Below are 17389 nucleotides of genomic sequence, written 5' to 3' on the forward strand. Positions count from 1 at the left end.
ATGATTTTACACCATCTGAAGCTAAAGCGTGTGTGTTGAAATGCTGTTTTACGATTTGGCAAGTTGTAAACCGAGCGTGATGTCGCGCGCTCTGATTGGCTGTCGAGTTCAAAATGAAGCCGTTCGTTAACACCGATAATTAATTTATGCACGATCATATTTAAACTGTTGACCTGGCCTTTGGCCAGGTTGGGGAGTGTGGAGTTTGAACATATTTCTATTTGAATTTCACTGTTCTGATGGTCTCCTTGCCGCAACCGTCTTTGTCTACAAGATGCTATTTTCCAGCCAAAATGACGCTTCCGAACAGTGCCGAACATCTCCAAAGATGCACGAAGACAACACACTCCTGCCACGGAGTGGAGCGGAGCACGACGAAAACAAAGACGGTGGACCTCATATCGAAAAGGTGCATTTTACGAACAATTTTTTCACAATTCTGGGTAAAATATGAGTAATAAAATTTGTTAATTTGTATCGAAAACATACTGGCCTGTCCAGGCCACTGTTTGGCCAAATTTAGTGGCCCAAACTGGACCGAAAGACGTAAAAAACACCACCGGGCCATCGAGCAAGTGCTAATGTCGAGCCCTGGAGTCTAAGGCCCTGTCCACACGGCAACAGTTTCAGGTGAATCTGATAAAATTGTTTATCGTTTCAGCCTGGCGTCCACACGGCACTGGCGTTTTGGGTGCCCCAAAACGAAATCTTTTGAGAACGGGTTCCAGAGTGAAAAAATCTGGCAATGGCCCCGTTGCGAAGTCGTCTGGATGAGTAGAACGGATTTGTTTACGATGACGTCACAACCACATGACTGTCAGTGCTTCACACCGGGTAGAAGTGTAACGAACTCGATGCGAGTTGTCAACAAATCCTATAACTTGGTTCATGAAATGCTCTTACAAAATATTTTCACTGTGAATATTTATTGTGTAATGGTGCAAAGTGAGAGAGAGTGAGAGAATAGCCCTTAGGGCAGAGTCTTTAGTCCAAACACTGCGGAAGCAGTACCAAACCGCGCACCGCCCGTGCGCTTTCCAAAAACAAAAACAATCCCACCAGCAAACATAGGAAAAAAAAGAAGGAGCTATCTCACCTCTTCAGATGTTGGTTTAAGTCCGACAATACATTCCTCAAAAAGGGCGTAGAAGAACAAAGTAATCCATCAACGTGTAGCATTCAATTTATTCCGGACCATTAAAGAATTATAGAGGATCTCAGAATGTTGGCGTACCGGCTTCCATCTACCCCCATTCATTCCTCTTTCCACGTCTTTCGTTTTACGCTACTGATTAATAATCAAAACTTTATGTGGCTAATGCTAAATGCTACAGAAGAAGGGGTTTATGTGCAAGCGTCTACTTCTATTGTTCTGGTGTCTCCGATGGGACCGTCTTACAGCGCACATAGTGGTGTGGCATGTGTATTGCATCGTTTTCAGCAAGCGTTGTGTTGCCATATGAACCTGATATTTTACTGATCCGTTGCCCATGTGGACGCGATATTTAAAAAAAAAATCTCGTTGCCATTGTCGTGTGGATGTAGCCAGTCCTCGCAGACGGCGCCGCAGATGGCGTCTGCGTAGCCCCCCCACCTTCGCAGACGCTCTGCGCGCACCTCCCAAAAATTGTGACCACCGCAGAAGCCTCGCAGACAGCGTCGCAGACAAGAGGGCTCTGATTGGTCCACTGTACATCCGCTGTACACGCACTTCCGCTTCCCTACTTTCCCGGTTTGGTTTGTTTTCACGACCACCATTTTTAAAAACACGAGCGAAGATGGAGCAGCACGAAGAGCGGTTGATCGAGGAAGTACGTACATCTATACGACTCCAGTTCTAGTCATTATAAGTAACTGGAGGATAAACACTCCACTAACCACACCCACCAACTACTCCTAGCGATTTCGCGACTTCGCGCCCCCTTGCGTTGTGGCGGTGAATAACATCGCGCACGCCTATTACTCCCCGCTCAATGATAAATTACAACTGTCTGCGAAAAGCCATCTGCGAAAGCCTTGTCGCAAGAGCATGCAGAGGCCTTAAGACATCATTTATCAGCCACCTACAATGCAGTCCTTGGCACACTTCCCAGACAACTGAATGCACACCAAAACCCAGCTGTTTTCAGTGACTCACAGGAGGACAGAGAGAATCAGCATTCCATTGATCACCTTAACGGGCAATCCATTGATCACCCTAACGACTCTCGAGGCTGTTCACACCCAGCCCCCAATGACCCACACTAAGGCTACATCCACACGACAACGGCAACGAGATGTTATTTAAAAATATATCGCGTCCAAATGGGCAACAATCAGTAAAATATCAGGTCCATATGGCAACGCAACGCTTGCTGAAAACGATGCAATACACATGCCACACCTCTAGGGGCGCTGTAAGACGGTCCCTTCGGAGACACCAGAACAATAGAAGAAGTAAGGATGCATATTAGCCACAAAGTCAGGAAAATCTGTTTGTAAAATTACATTATAATGACCAAATACAATGAAAAGTATTTTTCCAGTCTCACCTGTGAAAGGTAATCCCATGTGATCTCGTTTGGATGGCAAACCTGTTGGTACAGTTAAACGCAGCTAATCTTTATTCTCCGCTTTGACCTCTCCAAAATGGCGGCGAGGATGACCTATGATTCTACGCGGAAGGCGGTGTCTTTAATGGTCCGGAATAAATTGAATGCTAATTAAATAATGATTAATTTGCTCCTCTACGCCCTTTTTGAGGAATGTATTGTAGGACTTAAACCCACATCTGAAGAGGTGAGATCGCTCTTTTTTTCTCTATTTTTGCTGGCGGGATTGACTCTCTCTCTCTCTCACTTTGCACCATTACACAATAAATATTCACAGTGAAAATATTTTGTAAGTGCGTTTCATGAACCAAGTTATAGGATTTGTTGACAACTCGCATCGCAATGAGAAGATCATTGGCACTACTGGTGTTAAGAATCAGACCATTTCATAAATGAATATTTTGCTGTAGAGCTGCAGTGTTTGTACAATTGCATGTTTTTGCTTCACTATTACTGTCACTATTCTGCTTCTTGCATTACTACTGTGAACTAACACTGAACATAATAATAATAATAATAATAATATCTAAGCTCGTGTTTCACTCTCACTAGTGCTCTGTAAGGCTTTTTCCTGGTGATATTCGTTACACTTCTACCCGGCGTGAAGCACTCACAGTCATGTGGTTGTGACGTCATCGTAAACAAATCCGTTTTACTCATCCAGACGACTTCACAACGGCAACGTTGCCAGATCTTTCCACTCTGGAACCCGTTCTCAAAAAGATTGCGTTTTGGGCACCCAAAACGCCGGTGCCGTGTGGACGCCAGGCCTAAACGATAAGCAATTGTATCGGAGTCACCTGAATCCGTTGCCGTGTGGACAGGGCCTAACAGGATGACTCAGGTGGGGTTTACATTAGACCATATCAGCAGATCATCAGATTAACGTTTTTAAAACGATTAGCGTGCACACAGCAACGCCAATACACGATTCGCGTGCACACAGCAACGCCAATACACGGATACGCTCGGCTCCGCAGGCATCCTGCGCTCCAAATCACTCCGGCCTGAACAGCGAGTGCCCTCTGGAGGGTGCGCACTCCGGCCTTGCGCAGCTCACAGAGCGCGTGAGTGAAGTGCACGAGCAGTGATTCGGGACTGAGCCGCTGTGTGTGTGATCCTAGTGCGTATCGGACATGCGCGTCACTTACCACTTGCAAGTGGAAGGATGGCAAGCCTAAAGACAATCATAACTACACAATGGGCAGTATTTGCATCAGTATTTGCACTATTTTCATACTTTTATACTCTTTAATGAAAGGTGATACAAGGCGGAAGTCCGCGCCGTTTTTCAGCAGTCGCGTCACATGACCAACGCCAGCGAATCAGGAAGGTGGATGTCACAGTGACGTTGTCCAATGACGACGCCAGCTAGAGCTCAGCACAGCGTATCCATGTATTCTCAATGTTTACACAGCACCGGACCAGACACGATCTGGATTGAATACGTGGACCCTGGCGGATTCCCATTTCCCGGCGTTTCCAGGCGGTTTAATGTAAACACAGTGCATCCGCGAAGAAAACGAGACAGATACGGTCTAATGTAAACTTGGCCTCAATGACACCTTAGATGAGCTTTTCATCCATGAGAGGATAAATACCTGATACTCCCTACTAGCCAGACAGAACTGAAGAAGCCTTTCAGATGAGAGGTGAAACGTCTTCAAGAATCTTCAAGCAAGTCCACTTGCTCTCTTTTCACCACCCACAGTTACTATGAGCTGGATGACTGAGAATCTTCACAGACATACCCTATATACAGCACTTTGGTCAGTGAAAACTATTTTAAATATGCTTTATACATTACATTTACTTACTTACTTTCAATTCCCACTTTTAATTGTTTAAGCAGCAAGTTATTGTGTTTTAACTATTTATCTTGTTTATCAACTCAACATACAGATTATCAATTCAACATAGGCCTATTTTAGAATCATGGAATCAAGTATTACTTTCCTAATAGCAGGCTCTTCAACCTAAATCACTAAAATGCATTGAGCATCTCCACCAGTTGGAAAATAACACATTCAAATGCAATATCAAATAACATTCACAGTTCAAAATCTGTATCATGAATCAATGAATGTGCAGTTATCAAGAATACTAAAGTGTTTATACTGTTTATTTATTCTGTTTATATTGTTTGAGCGTTTAGTCTGTCTAGTTCCTATCTAGAGTGGTTTATACTGTTTATATTGTTTGTTTTTTTCAATTATTCTGTTTTTATTTATTGCATTCCCTAGTAACACAGAACGTTAATGTACCGTTAGCCTATGGTTCTCTAAAGGTTTGTTAGAACGTAACCAACAACTAACATTTAGAGAACGTTTCCTCATGGTTATGCATAAACCTAACGAAGCCAAACGTCCCCGAAACGTTGAGGTAACTAACCAACTGAAACGTTATCATTTGGTTACACTATAACCTCCACACAACGTTATGTTTGGTTGTTTTTTTGTTGTTCTGAGAACTATACTATCTGCTTTTCCTGATGCTGGCTAAATTATCTTTTAATCTTTTATTTCAACCTCTTTTGTACTTGTAGCCTATTTTTTTTGCCGTAGTAAACTGTCACATATAACTTTCCTTTTGTCATGCATTGTTATGTCGTGCCATTTTGGTTTGGAATCCAACCCTCACACATTGAAAACACCATATGGTCAACAGAAATGTGTGCATACTAGGCCAGATAAATAGGCTAGTCTATGTTGAGTTGTGAGATATATTGCAAGGAAATTTTCACAAAAATAGGCGACAAACCCATGTACATTCCTGAGTAATGTGTTTTGACTGTCTAAAGCAGTGGTTGCCAACCTTTTTTGGCCTGGGACCCCATTTTTACATCACCAATTTCTCACGACCCCATACACATTTTTTAGATTTTATAGAGATTGCACAGTGTCACATATTCTATATTTTGATCAGCAGCCTAGCCTTCAGTTATGTGGATGTTTTCTTTTCAAAGCTGATATATAGCATTTTATTTGTAATATATAACATAATTAGTTGAACATTTTTATTTTCAGTATTTTCCTTCTATTGGTTATTTCAGGCGACTCCAATTCAATTCCAGGAGACCCCGTTAAGAACGAAGGAAAGGAAGCATTTTGAGTGTTAAATGTAAAAGATATTTTACTGGGCAAGAAGGGAATGGTGAAAGCAAAAATGGACAGATTAAATGTTTTTCTAGTTAGTGCAATGTGGGTAGAGTGTGGCTGATTTGCAGAAATAAACTTATAGGCTAAATTTGTTTGGATTGTAAGTGGTGATGTTTTTTGTGGAATTCAAGTGATCTGTAATGAGCAGGCTGCAGCATATATCATATGAAGAGGGTGAACATGGTTTGGCAATGGGTCGTTGTGACTTGGTGCACAGTCTTTTGTGGTGCAAATTGGCTCCTGATAATATGGCAGAGCAGCAACAAAAGTTTGACCTTTAAGTTGTGGTCACACATTTCGCCCTCAAAACATGCTGCATTACAATAATGCCTACATTTTCTCATGCACATACTTCTGGTACATTATCCCTATTGTTGCCCCAACTCACTCACACCCAGCTCCATTGATCAACTTATTTGTACTTTGTCCCAACAACAACCAAATCCACCCTGTACCACTAACAAAATCTGCTGCAATACAAAAATCCACTTCTCTTCTCCTCTTATTTTCTAAAAATAAAAGTCCAGCTAGGTAGCTTCGATGCATCATCATCCTGCACATTACCCAGAATTCTCTGTGCTTTCAAACAGCTCTAAGGCAAATAACAAAATGGCGGACTTAATGGATGCTACGATAGCCCTTTTATTTAGCTATTTGAAAATTTCACCGAGTCTCCTTGTTGGATTTAGAACTACCAGCGCCAGTGTACGTTATCTGGATTTACAGTACGTGCGATCAGGTAATGTGTTATTTTATTCTGTATAAATGTGAATAGTATTCACCTAGCAGTTAGCTGCTATGCATGCAACCATCTCCATCTCCGGTCACATTATACGAAGTGAATCGTTGTTGGTATCTCTAAAACACGTCTTTTCCAGTCTCCCATCTGACAAAGAACTTGTACATAATTCTTTCACCTTTGTTGTGATTTAGCATGCTGATATAATGCTATGTAGCATACCTTAGCATGGCTAACGCCATAGCGCCGAGGTTACGCATGATTACCCCATATCGATATACATGTCGTGTAGGTGACGGTGTTCTCTGTTAAAATGTCTGTGTATTTGTGCCTCAGAACGGCGGCATAACAGCAGTACGGATTTCCCCATGTATTATTTGACGAAATATAGTATGTTGGTGGATAAAACCTCAAGTGAGGGCCTACTTTTGTAGGCTGCAAAGATCAGCAACACGTTTACTGCAGTACTCTGTTGGCCTAGCTCACTCAAACCACATTGCTTGGAGTTTAGAATATAGCATGAGACAAGCATTGTAGTTCAGAGGTTGCACAGAAAACGTAACGTAACTTTTACTGTCTGTTGAAAAACAACACTTTGTTGGTGTGAAGGGTTGTCATAAAAGTTAATCATCATGTATTAAATCCAATGGATAAGGGAATCTGAACTATAAAATAAGTAACTTATTTTATAGTTCAGATTCCCTTATCCATTGGATTTGTTCCCATGGGGTCTACAGGAAAAAACGAGACCTAGCCACTGTAAGTTGTTGATTGGTCAGGTTGCCTGACGCAACGGCATGTGACGCAAAACGAACACTCCTCATTGGCTGGACAGATGGATAAGAGGACATAGGTGCGTGTAGTAAAGTCACTACCCGGAACTTGGATTTGGAAGCAAACGTCTCTGTTGGAAGTACTGAAGCCTGCTTCTGTTCAAGTACTCTACTTTCGAAAAGGTAATTTGTGATTTCTTTCTGGTTGTGGTTATACTTTAAAGGAGAATTCCGTCTGTTTTGCAAATATGTCTCAAACGTTTGTGGTCAAGGAAAGTTGCTAATGATGCCTTTGTTTTCACAGATGAGTTCACAGACAATGCTATTGAGGTTGTGCCATCTTCATGGCTTGGACACACTTCTGAGGTACGAGTCTTTTTTTTTTTTTGTCGATACATAGCAAATATGTATGCTTACATATATGCCTATATATTTTTGATAGCAAATAATATATATGCTTGTTATATATATATATATATATATATATATATATATATATATATATATATATATATAAAATTATTTTTAAATTATATATATTTTTAGCATGGCATGGTCTGCTACTGGACAACACACAATGTGCGATTGCATGTTGTGAAGTGCCGAGCACCAAATACAACTTGGGCCAAACATCCCGTTAAGAAAACCTGGTATGAAACAGGTGAGCTATCGCTGCTGCTATGCACTACATAGAATATACTGAATTGTTCTCTCTATGGCAGTACTTTTTTTTGTGCTACTGACTAAGTCATTTTCCATAGATTCATACGCCAAAGCTGAACAGAAGTGTTTGCAATTGATGGAGTCCTCAAGTGTTGAGACAGAGGATGATGTGAACACTTTTGCAATAAGGCAGCGTAAGCGCCCAAGGAGGTTTGTCTCCGAATCCTCTGATGGTAAGCTCTCTTCACTAATGACAACATTAGTTACTCAATTCAGTGTTCATTTTCAAGTCATTTACAAGAAATTTACATTGCACATTGTATGGTCTTTCCTTCCAGATGATTCTGCTCCAGTGGTAGCAGCAACCAAGAAGCAACCCAAGACTCTGACTGTGCCTGGAAGCCCTGTGTGTAAGTTAACAGTTCCCAAATCATCATTCATAGCTTGGAGCTAACATTCATGATGAATAACCGGTGCATATTACGTGACTGATCTGATGTTTGTGTGCTCTTTTCAGGTCAGCAGGACCCAATGCCCCTACCACCACAATGTAAGTGTTTTTCAATTTATTTGTAAATGTCTAATGTATTATCATAGGTTCTTCTTTTGTGAATACCATGTATAAGAACCCCCCCCAATAAATGACTTAACATCCATATGCACCATCTTTTCAGGGTCAACACCAGCCGGGACTGGAGCCAGTCCTCACCACCCTAGCCCAAGTCCTGTTGACCCTGTTCAAGGTACAGTTGCTTTCAAGTTCCCATTTACAGATGTTGGAATACAAAGTCACGAACAGGAAAACTAACATTTTCTTTTTGAAAACTTCAGCCAGCAGCCGGGCGCTACACCCAATTCAGTCAGCCAGGCACCTCCAAGAATCACTGGAAACCTCTTTTGACTCTGTTCAAGGTACCGTTGCTTTCAAGTTCCCATTTACAGATGTTGGAATACAAAATCATGAGCAGGAAAACTAATATTTTCTTTTTGAAAACTTCAGCCAGCAGCCGGGCGCTTCATGACGCACAGGGTGTCTCGGCTATCGCAGCCATGTTTGAGAGAAGTAAGTACTTTTATACACACTAACTAGTTCACTCACTCAGGAAAGTACATTATAAATTACAACTTCCATCACATTTGTCCCCATAGTCACAGAGGCCCACATGAGTCGCTTGATGCGGAGGCTCCAGGCTAGGTTTGACAGGACCGAGGCTAGGTTTGACAAGATCAAGTCATTGGTGGAGACCAACGCCCCGACACACACACCTCAACTCCAGCAAGAAGATGTGATGTTGGCTAAACCATGCAGCATGGTGATGGAGCTGCTGGAGTTGGATAGGAGTCTGGAACAACCAGACAAGAGGAACAAGATGGTAATTTTATCTATCTATCTATCTATCTATCTATCTATCTATCTATCGTAATTTTCATTGTATAATAATTTTTATTTTTTTACAGCAACATTTTCTTGAAACTGTCGGAGGGGCAGGTTTAGGGGCAGCCATTCACCGTATGCTACGCCGAGTGGCAAATAATGAGGTACTCGCCCAGTACAGCTTGCGGGGCAGACGGGCCAAAATGTCCTTTGATGACCTCATTCTGTGCAAGATTATAAAGGGTAAGTGTTTATATATTGATCACATCACTTTTATGCCATGCTTGACTGACTAGGTTTTGATGTGTAACTTTCCTTTATTTTGCCTTCTAGCTGCATGTGTCAAAAAATTTCCCGGCCATATGGAAGCTGAAGTGGAGGAATGTCTTGGGCAGACTCTAAAATTTGCACCACACAGACGGTATACTTCTGCTCTCTAATTTGGTGCAATCACAGAAATTTCGTGGTTGGTAGTAGGGTGGTTTATCATGCTTTTGTGGACATGTACTCATTGTTCTTGTTTTTAAACATTTTGTTCCTTTTTCTTTTCAGATCAGCTGGTCAGCAGCAACGGGTGAACAGTGAATTTTTATTCTTTTTTGTGAACAGTGATTTTTATTCTATTTTTTTGTGAAGTGATTTTTTTTATTCTATTTTGTTTGTTATTGAATGCACAGTTACACTTTAAAAAACTGTTATTTCTATTTTATTCTGTTTTGAATGTGTTTTATTGAATGCACCGTTTCAGAAACTTTTCTATTTTATTCTGTTTTGTATATATGATTGTTTTATTGAATGCACTGTTACACTTTCAGAAACTTTTCTATTTTATTTTTTATTTTCAAACTTTTTTATTCAAATTTGTTATTGGTATTTTATCTCATTAAACTTTCAAGACCTGCCAAATTTGCCTGTTCATTCATCACTGAGTTTTCTCATGTAGATATGCTAGCAGTTATGTGTTGATGTTGCTAATTAGTTGAAAGCAAAATCTAACCAAAACATAACATTCTACAACGTCAGGGGGACGTTAGGCTAACATTCAGGGAACCAAACATGCAACCAGCAAGGTTAGGGGAAGGGCAGGGGAAGGTTGTTGTTGTAACCAACAGGAAACGTTTGGGCAACGTCAGAAAAACTTTCCATGGCAACCACGTGGCAACCAAGTGGCAACCAAACCTAACGTATATGCACCGTATAGGCAACCAAAGGTGTACGTGCCCAGAACGTTCTGGGAACATAAAATTGTTACTAGGGTTGCCTGTTTGCACCATGGGTCAGAGAGGACTGATATTTCATCTGTGCTGTATGTCGAACATGTACTATAGCATATTTGGCAATAAAGTTGACTTGACTTGAAAGTGCTAATCAATCAGTCCATTAGCAACGAGTGCAAGGTAGTCTTTGCTAGCAACCGCGTGAGGCGGTCCATGCGGTGTCCACGTGATCCGAGGAAAAGTTGCAGTTTAGAACACTCTTACCGTGACGTAGAGATTAATTTTCATCAAAAATGGTCAGTCGGCTTTGCTGTAGAAAGTCCACGTTCCAAAAAACACAGGAAAACTCTTCCAGTGTAACTCACAGTCCAGGCTCTTGAAGTGGGTGGCTCGCCATCAACAACCCATGTCCTTGCTGTCGGTGCGTGGCCTTCAGCAGCTCGCGGTTTCCCTAGCAACTTGGTCAACTTAGCAAAAGATTGTTCAAAGTAACCACAGTCTATCGGCATAGACAGAACTACAAATAAAACACTTCAGAACATAAAATAAAGGTCAGCAATACTCAATATCTGATCATTTCAATTAGCTCACTGGTTTAACTCATCAGTATGACCCTCCATCTCTCATTCAGTCCTGTCATCTTTTCAGCAGATAACAGCTACAAGCATTCTGATTGGCTGATAGATGTGCAATTTCTTAAAGCTACAGTACTATTAAACTAAACTGACAAAATAGTTCACAAACAAGATGAAATACTACTTTTAATCTTATTTATCTGATTTTAACATTGTTTTTATCACAAATATGAATTTGTAAAATGATGGAATTCTGCTCAATATTTATTCTAATTTATTCAACTAATTATTAACTTATAAGCTATTTTCACCTGGGTTACACCCTCCCCTCTTAAATCTATGCAAGTCCCTTTGCATAAGTTAGAGGGTTACACTATTTGGGGTTCAGGTAGTGGGGTTAAGCAAGGTCCTACTAGGGAATTAGTGATGGCTGAACTCAAACTTTGGAATAAGGTTTGGACAATCGTCACTAAGGCATTCCATAGCTCAGGATATGTCAGTTTTTTGGGTGGTTCTCTTTGTCTTGTCTTTGTCTTTGAAGATCTTCGCACTTCACTATGGTCTTCATTTTCATCTTGATCATTTGTTACTCCATCAATCTCTGTCTCATTCTGATGTAAGGTTCCGTCACTTTCCACAGTTTCAGGATCATTAAGTCCCTGTGTACTTTCTCCATTTTGATCTACAGGTAAGTTTCCAGCATCAGCTGTAACTGTTTCAGATTCTATTTCTTCCACAGGTCTGTCTGCTATCTGTTCAGATAAGTTTTCTCTTTCAGGTTGGTCACTTATAGTCATGGGTTCCACTTCAGGTGAGTGTTGTGTCTCCAGTGATGGTGGGCTTCCAGATAAGACTTGACCGGGATCCTCTGGAGCACTGTTGGAAACTACTGGATCCAAACAGGTTGGCTAAACAGGAGAATGGGTTGTCTGTTCTCTGGGAGGCACAGGCACAACATATTCCTGTGTGGACCTTGTAGTTCTAAAGACTGGATCTTGAAAGGTATAGACCTGAGATAGATCTGATGAACATCTTCTTTATCAGAGTTAAACTCTGGCTCTTGCTTGTCAGGGTGTGGACGTTGACTGGTACTGGGCCTTCGAGGTTTAGACACAGCAGGATGTTCTTCATTAGGGACTGGCAAGAACCCACAGGGTAGCAAGAGGTCTCTGCGCAGCATTCTGAGAGGACCGTCTTTGTTCTCAGGCTTGACGGTGTAAACCGGAAGGTCTCCTTTTCGGCTCACAATGACATGCACAGTTTCTTCCCACTTGTCAGCTAACTTGTGTTTTCCTCTTAGCCATATGTTTCTGACTAGTACCCGATCACCCACATCCAATGTGGATTCAGTGACTCTTCTGTCGAACCTAATTTTGTTCCTTTCAGCTGCTTTAGCAGCATTCTTCCTAGCAAGTTGGTAACTTTCCTGAAGATGGTCTTTCAGGGCTCGTACATACTGGGAGTGAGACTTCTGTTCACTGTTGTTCATTGGAACATTGAAGGCAAGGTCAATAGGCAACTGAGGCTGCCGCCAAAACATTAGCTCGTAGGGCGTGAACCCAGTTGTCTCGCATTTAGTGCAATTATAAGCATGCACTAATGGCTTCACAAAGTCTCACCAGTGGGTCTTATCTTGAGCTTTGAGTGTACCAAGCATGCTTAAAAGTGTCCTGTTAAATCTTTCTACAGGGTTTCCCTTGGGATGATATGGTGTCGTTCTAACTTTGTGTATACCCGCAAGATCACAGAGTTCTTGGATTGTTTTAGACTCAAAGTCTGGGCCTTGATTGCTGTGCAATCTTTCAGGGAAGCCATAGTGTACTATGAAATTTTCCCACAGGCACTTGGCTACTGTTCGAGCCTTCTGATTCGGAGTTGGGATTGCTACTGCATATTTGCTAAAGAAATCAGTTATCACAAGTACATCCTTCATATTACTTCGGTCTGGTTCAATTGAGAGGAAGTCCATACAGACTAGCTCTAGGAGTCTAGTGACCTGAATGTTCACTCGAGGTGCTGCCTTCTCTGGCAGTGCTTTCTGATGTACACAGCGGCTGCAACTCTTTATCCTTTTCTTGATGTCATTAGCCATTCTTGGCCAGAAAAATCTGGATCGAGTGAGGTCAAGGGTCTGGTCGAAACCTAGATGACCCATGTCATCATGAAGGCTTATCATAACCATGTCTCTAAACTTCTCAGATAAGACTATTTGGGAGTGAGTTTCTTCGCCAATTTGCTTTTTCCTGTACAGGATGTCATCATTCAACTCAAGCTTGTTCACCTCTCACAGGTAGATGGGAAGATCAGGCAGCTCTTTCTTAACAGCTGGAGTAGGGGTCTCCCCAGTCTCCATCAGATGGATGATTTCACAGATGGCAGGATCTGCTCTCTGTTGTTGTCTTAAATCTTCCTCTGATACACTGGGGATGACAGGAAACCCATCGCAGCTCTCCAAGTTGTCTGGAACAGCTGTAGTCGACATGGCAAGAGATGCAACAAGAGGGAGGATGAGACCACTCTCGCTGGTGTTCCCAGGGGGGCAAACTAGATGTTTCTCACAAACTGCACTAACAGTCTTGGCGGAGAGATGAGTGAACTCATCAGACTCAGGTAAGTGATGGTGTATAAACTGATGAATCCGCTCCTCTTCTTCTTTCTGAGACAGTAAGTCATTAACAGGTTCAGCATGTGGATGTCGTGAGAGGCCATCAGCATCAAGATTGCGTTTCTCTGCTCGGTACTGAAGCTGGAATCTGCAGGTGGAGAGGGTAGACAGCCAACGGTAACTAGTCGCATCTAACTTAGCTGTGGTGAGCAGGTAAGTTAATGGGTTGCTGTCTGTAACCACTGTAAAAGAGACGCCATACAGGTAATCCGCAAACTTCTCTGATACAGCCCACTTAAGCGTGAGGAATTCAAGTTTGTGAGCTGGGTAACGGGATTCGCTCTTCAACAGTCCACAGCTGGCGTAAGCTATAACACGCATAACTCCTTCCTGCTCCTGGTAGAGCACTGCTCCTAGCCCAGTTGTACTCGCATCTGTATGCAACACATATGTTAGCTTGGGGTTAGTGAATCCTAACACAGGGGCAGTAGTGAGCTTGTCAATGATGGTCTCAAAAGCTTTCTGGCAGCTATCAGTCCACCTTTTTCCGAAGGGCTCTCTTGGCTTGAAGTACTCACCACTGTTTTCTTTTGGCTTATCACTCTTTCTAAGTGGTGGGTACCCAGCGGTGAGGTCATTTAACGGCTTTACTATTTTCGAATAATTATGGATAAATTGCTGGTAATATCCAGCGAATCCTAAAAATGAGCGTAGCTCTTTCGGGTTCTTTGGGCTAGGCCAGGTCTTCAGGGCCTTAATCTTCTTGGGGTCTGTTTCAATGCCGTACTGTAACACTACGCGTCCTAAGTACCTCACTGATGTTTGGAAAAATTTACATTTCTCCAAGGACAGCTTTAAGCCATACTCCTTCAAACGGTTAAGGACATGGAGAAGACGGGTCTCATGTTCTTCAACAGTGTCTGAGAAGACTATCAGATCGTCCAAAAATACGAGGACTTCTTTGAGGTTGATATTCCCCATGCACCTTTTCATCAGCCTCTGGAATGTACTGGGAGCATTAGTCACACCCTGAGGCATTCTATTAAACTCCCAGAACCCCAATGAACATACAAAGGCTGTTTTCGGTTTATCGGCTTCCTCAACTTCGATCTGATAATAACCAGACTTGAGGTCAGAACGGAGAACCATTTTGAGCCTGTGAGTGCAAACAAAGCTTCCTCCAGGTTAGGTAGCGCATATGCATCCTTGATGGTTTGGAGGTTTAGCTTCCAGTAGTCAATGCAGAGTCTCACATCTCCATTCTTCTTTCTAACTACCACTATGGGCGAGGAGAAAGGCGACTCTGACTCACGGATTACTCCTGCTTCACTTAGCTCTTGCAGGTGTCTCCGCACCATGTCAAGATCTTGTGGACGTATCGGTTGAGGTCGGTGCTTGAAGGGGATCTCATTACTCAATTTGATCTGATGCTTGACTTTATCCGTTCGACCAAAGTCTGAATCATGTAGAGCAAACACCTCGGGCATAGCACGCAGCTTCTTCTTTATTCTCTATCTCCATTCAGCTGAAAGTGGAGAGCCATCGAAGTTTAAGTTCAGCTTTACATTTTCAGAAGACTTTGGGAGTTTATCAGAGTGTGCTGGCTTAGCAGGGCTTCGCTTACGTGAAACTACTTCCTGCAGGGCATGTATTTCAGCTATGACACTCTTTGCTGGAATAATGATGTCATGCTTACTCTCATTGCGCAGCACAACTGGTAGTTTTCTAGGTGGGTCATCAGGAAGAGTCAGTAAACAGCTTGTGGCTAGCATGCCTCCAGGCAAGGAAGACAATGAAGGGGGTTTGATAACAATCCACCAGTCTAAACCTTGGCTGTTGACATGAGCTAGTCCTTCTACGACACAGCTTCGTCCATCAGGGACAACCCTTGGTTCCTTTCCTGAAAGCCTCACTAGCCCTAAGCTACTGTCTTCTTTCTGCTTGTTTCTCTGCTGCATTACTTTCAGGACAACTCTGTAACCATATGGAAGAGCTTGAAGATCTGTGTTCACTTTGCAGCAGTTCTCATACACCAAATCCAAGGTATTAGTTCCTATCAAGAGTTTGGATTGTGCATTTGATCTTGTGTTTGGGACTACTAATGCAAGGGTGGACACAGAGATTTCAGAGCCAAAACAGGACTTCGGAAAGGTGATGTTAACTTCTATGAAGCCTGTATAGGGTAGAGCTTGACCATTCGCAGCCTCTACCTCTAACAGTTCATTCAAGGAGTGGATCTTCAAGTGAGAGAGGCTGTTTTCATAGAACGATTGCGACACTGTAGTCACTTGAGATCCTATGTCAAGTAGACAGTTACAGGACTGTCCATCAATAAGTACATGAGCAGTGTATTTAGCTCCTATCAATCCTTTTGGAATTCTTACATCATTGGATCTTGTGGGTAAAAGCTTTCCACTCTTTCTAGAGTCAATGTCAGAGGTGGGACTGTCATCACTGCCTTCAGCTCTCATTTGTCCCACAATGAGGGCTGAATTGAGTTTAAACACTGAGAAGAGGCTGAATCATTCTGACTGTCCCAGAGAGACTGTTTCTCTTTCAGCTGTGTCCTCTTTGCAGTTACTAATGGCAGGTTTGGCTCATCAGGACACACAGAGGCAATATGGCCATCTTCACCACACTGAAAACAGTACCATGGCCTTGGTCTGTTAGTAGGCCTTTGGTTTACAGCTGAGAGACTGTCAGGCTCTTTGCTCTTCGGTTGACGCTTTGCACCAGGCTTTGATGCATTGGTCTTTGTCTTTTGTGGTTCCCGGACTTTTCTGCCTGTGAGCAGGCTCTGAAGCTCAGTGACTTGTTTCTTTAATTCAGCCACAACAGTGTCAGGGGAAGAATCAGATGCAGCTTTCTGTGTCTTTAGTCGAGCGAGCTGACTCTGCAGCTCAGTGACTTGCTTTCTCATGTCAGTGATGTCATTCCCTACTGATGGGTCACTTTCAAGAGAGCCTGCAGCTAACAGATGTGCATTGGCTTTCTGCTTTGGTGCACCAAGATGTTTCTTCTTGCGAGATTCTTTTGCACTTTGCCTATCTTCTTCAACACAAAGCTGCAACAGTAACTCAGAAAATGGAGAGGGGTTATGCACCCACGACAGAACTGACGCAATAGATGCCAATCAACTTCATTGGCAGATACACCACCTCTTTTCAGTGCTTTGGCAAGAACTGTCTGAAGTCTGTGTAGATACTGGGAGGGCTTCTCTCCAGAATCTTGACGTGTGCTGAGGAACACAGGAAAAAGCTCGTCCCCATCTTCCACAGTTCCGAATGCTGAGTCTAAGAGCTCGAGGTAGGCGGCTGTCAAGGCATTTGGGCCTAAGGGCTTTACCACATTAGCCGCCAGTGGCACTAAACTGTCTAATATCTTCCGTGAGCGTTGCAAGTCAGACAAAGCTGGATCCTTGAGAAGGAGTTCAACACTGTTTCGCCATGTGTCAAAGTCTGTTTCATGATTCGGGCAAGGGGTTTTGCCAGAAAACTGTCTAAGTCTAAATGATGTTTTCATCAATGAAACTGGTGGCTCACTTCTCACCACGTGCTCTACAACCATTCGTTGCACTTCTGGCGGATTAGCATAGCTCATGGCAGTAACAGGAACTTCATTCTCTCTAGTACTGCTGAACACGATAAACTCTACAGTACTCTGAGGGGATTCAGCTTGCTCTACTGTCTTAAC

At 42.5% G+C, this 17389-nt stretch overlaps 2 protein-coding genes across 7 annotated transcripts in view; one reads left to right on the forward strand and one right to left on the reverse strand.

Moving 5' to 3' along the window:
* Positions 1-17389, reverse strand: part of LOC132865944 (macrophage mannose receptor 1-like) — a 99764-nt gene that overhangs the window by 52633 nt on the left and 29742 nt on the right. The gene's annotated exons all lie outside the window — the stretch shown is intronic.
* On the forward strand, positions 5998-10094 carry LOC132865948 (uncharacterized). 3 transcript variants are annotated; one of them, XM_060898448.1, is made up of 14 exons: positions 5998-6488; positions 7226-7444; positions 7566-7627; positions 7808-7922; positions 8023-8157; positions 8263-8334; positions 8442-8480; positions 8599-8667; positions 8756-8836; positions 8925-8987; positions 9074-9297; positions 9383-9542; positions 9633-9720; positions 9852-10094. In XM_060898448.1, exons 4-14 carry the CDS (start codon positions 7814-7816, stop codon positions 9931-9933), a joined length of 1122 nt encoding a protein of 373 aa, XP_060754431.1. In that variant the 5' UTR covers positions 5998-6488; positions 7226-7444; positions 7566-7627; positions 7808-7813; the 3' UTR covers positions 9934-10094. The 3 variants fall into 3 exon arrangements, with proteins under 3 accessions (XP_060754431.1, XP_060754432.1, XP_060754433.1); XM_060898449.1 differs by having other exon boundaries at positions 8442-8474; XM_060898450.1 differs by lacking the exon at positions 7808-7922.

This window comes from Neoarius graeffei, chromosome 18, assembly GCF_027579695.1.
Source record: "Neoarius graeffei isolate fNeoGra1 chromosome 18, fNeoGra1.pri, whole genome shotgun sequence".
Taxonomy (NCBI): Eukaryota; Metazoa; Chordata; class Actinopteri; order Siluriformes; family Ariidae; genus Neoarius; species Neoarius graeffei.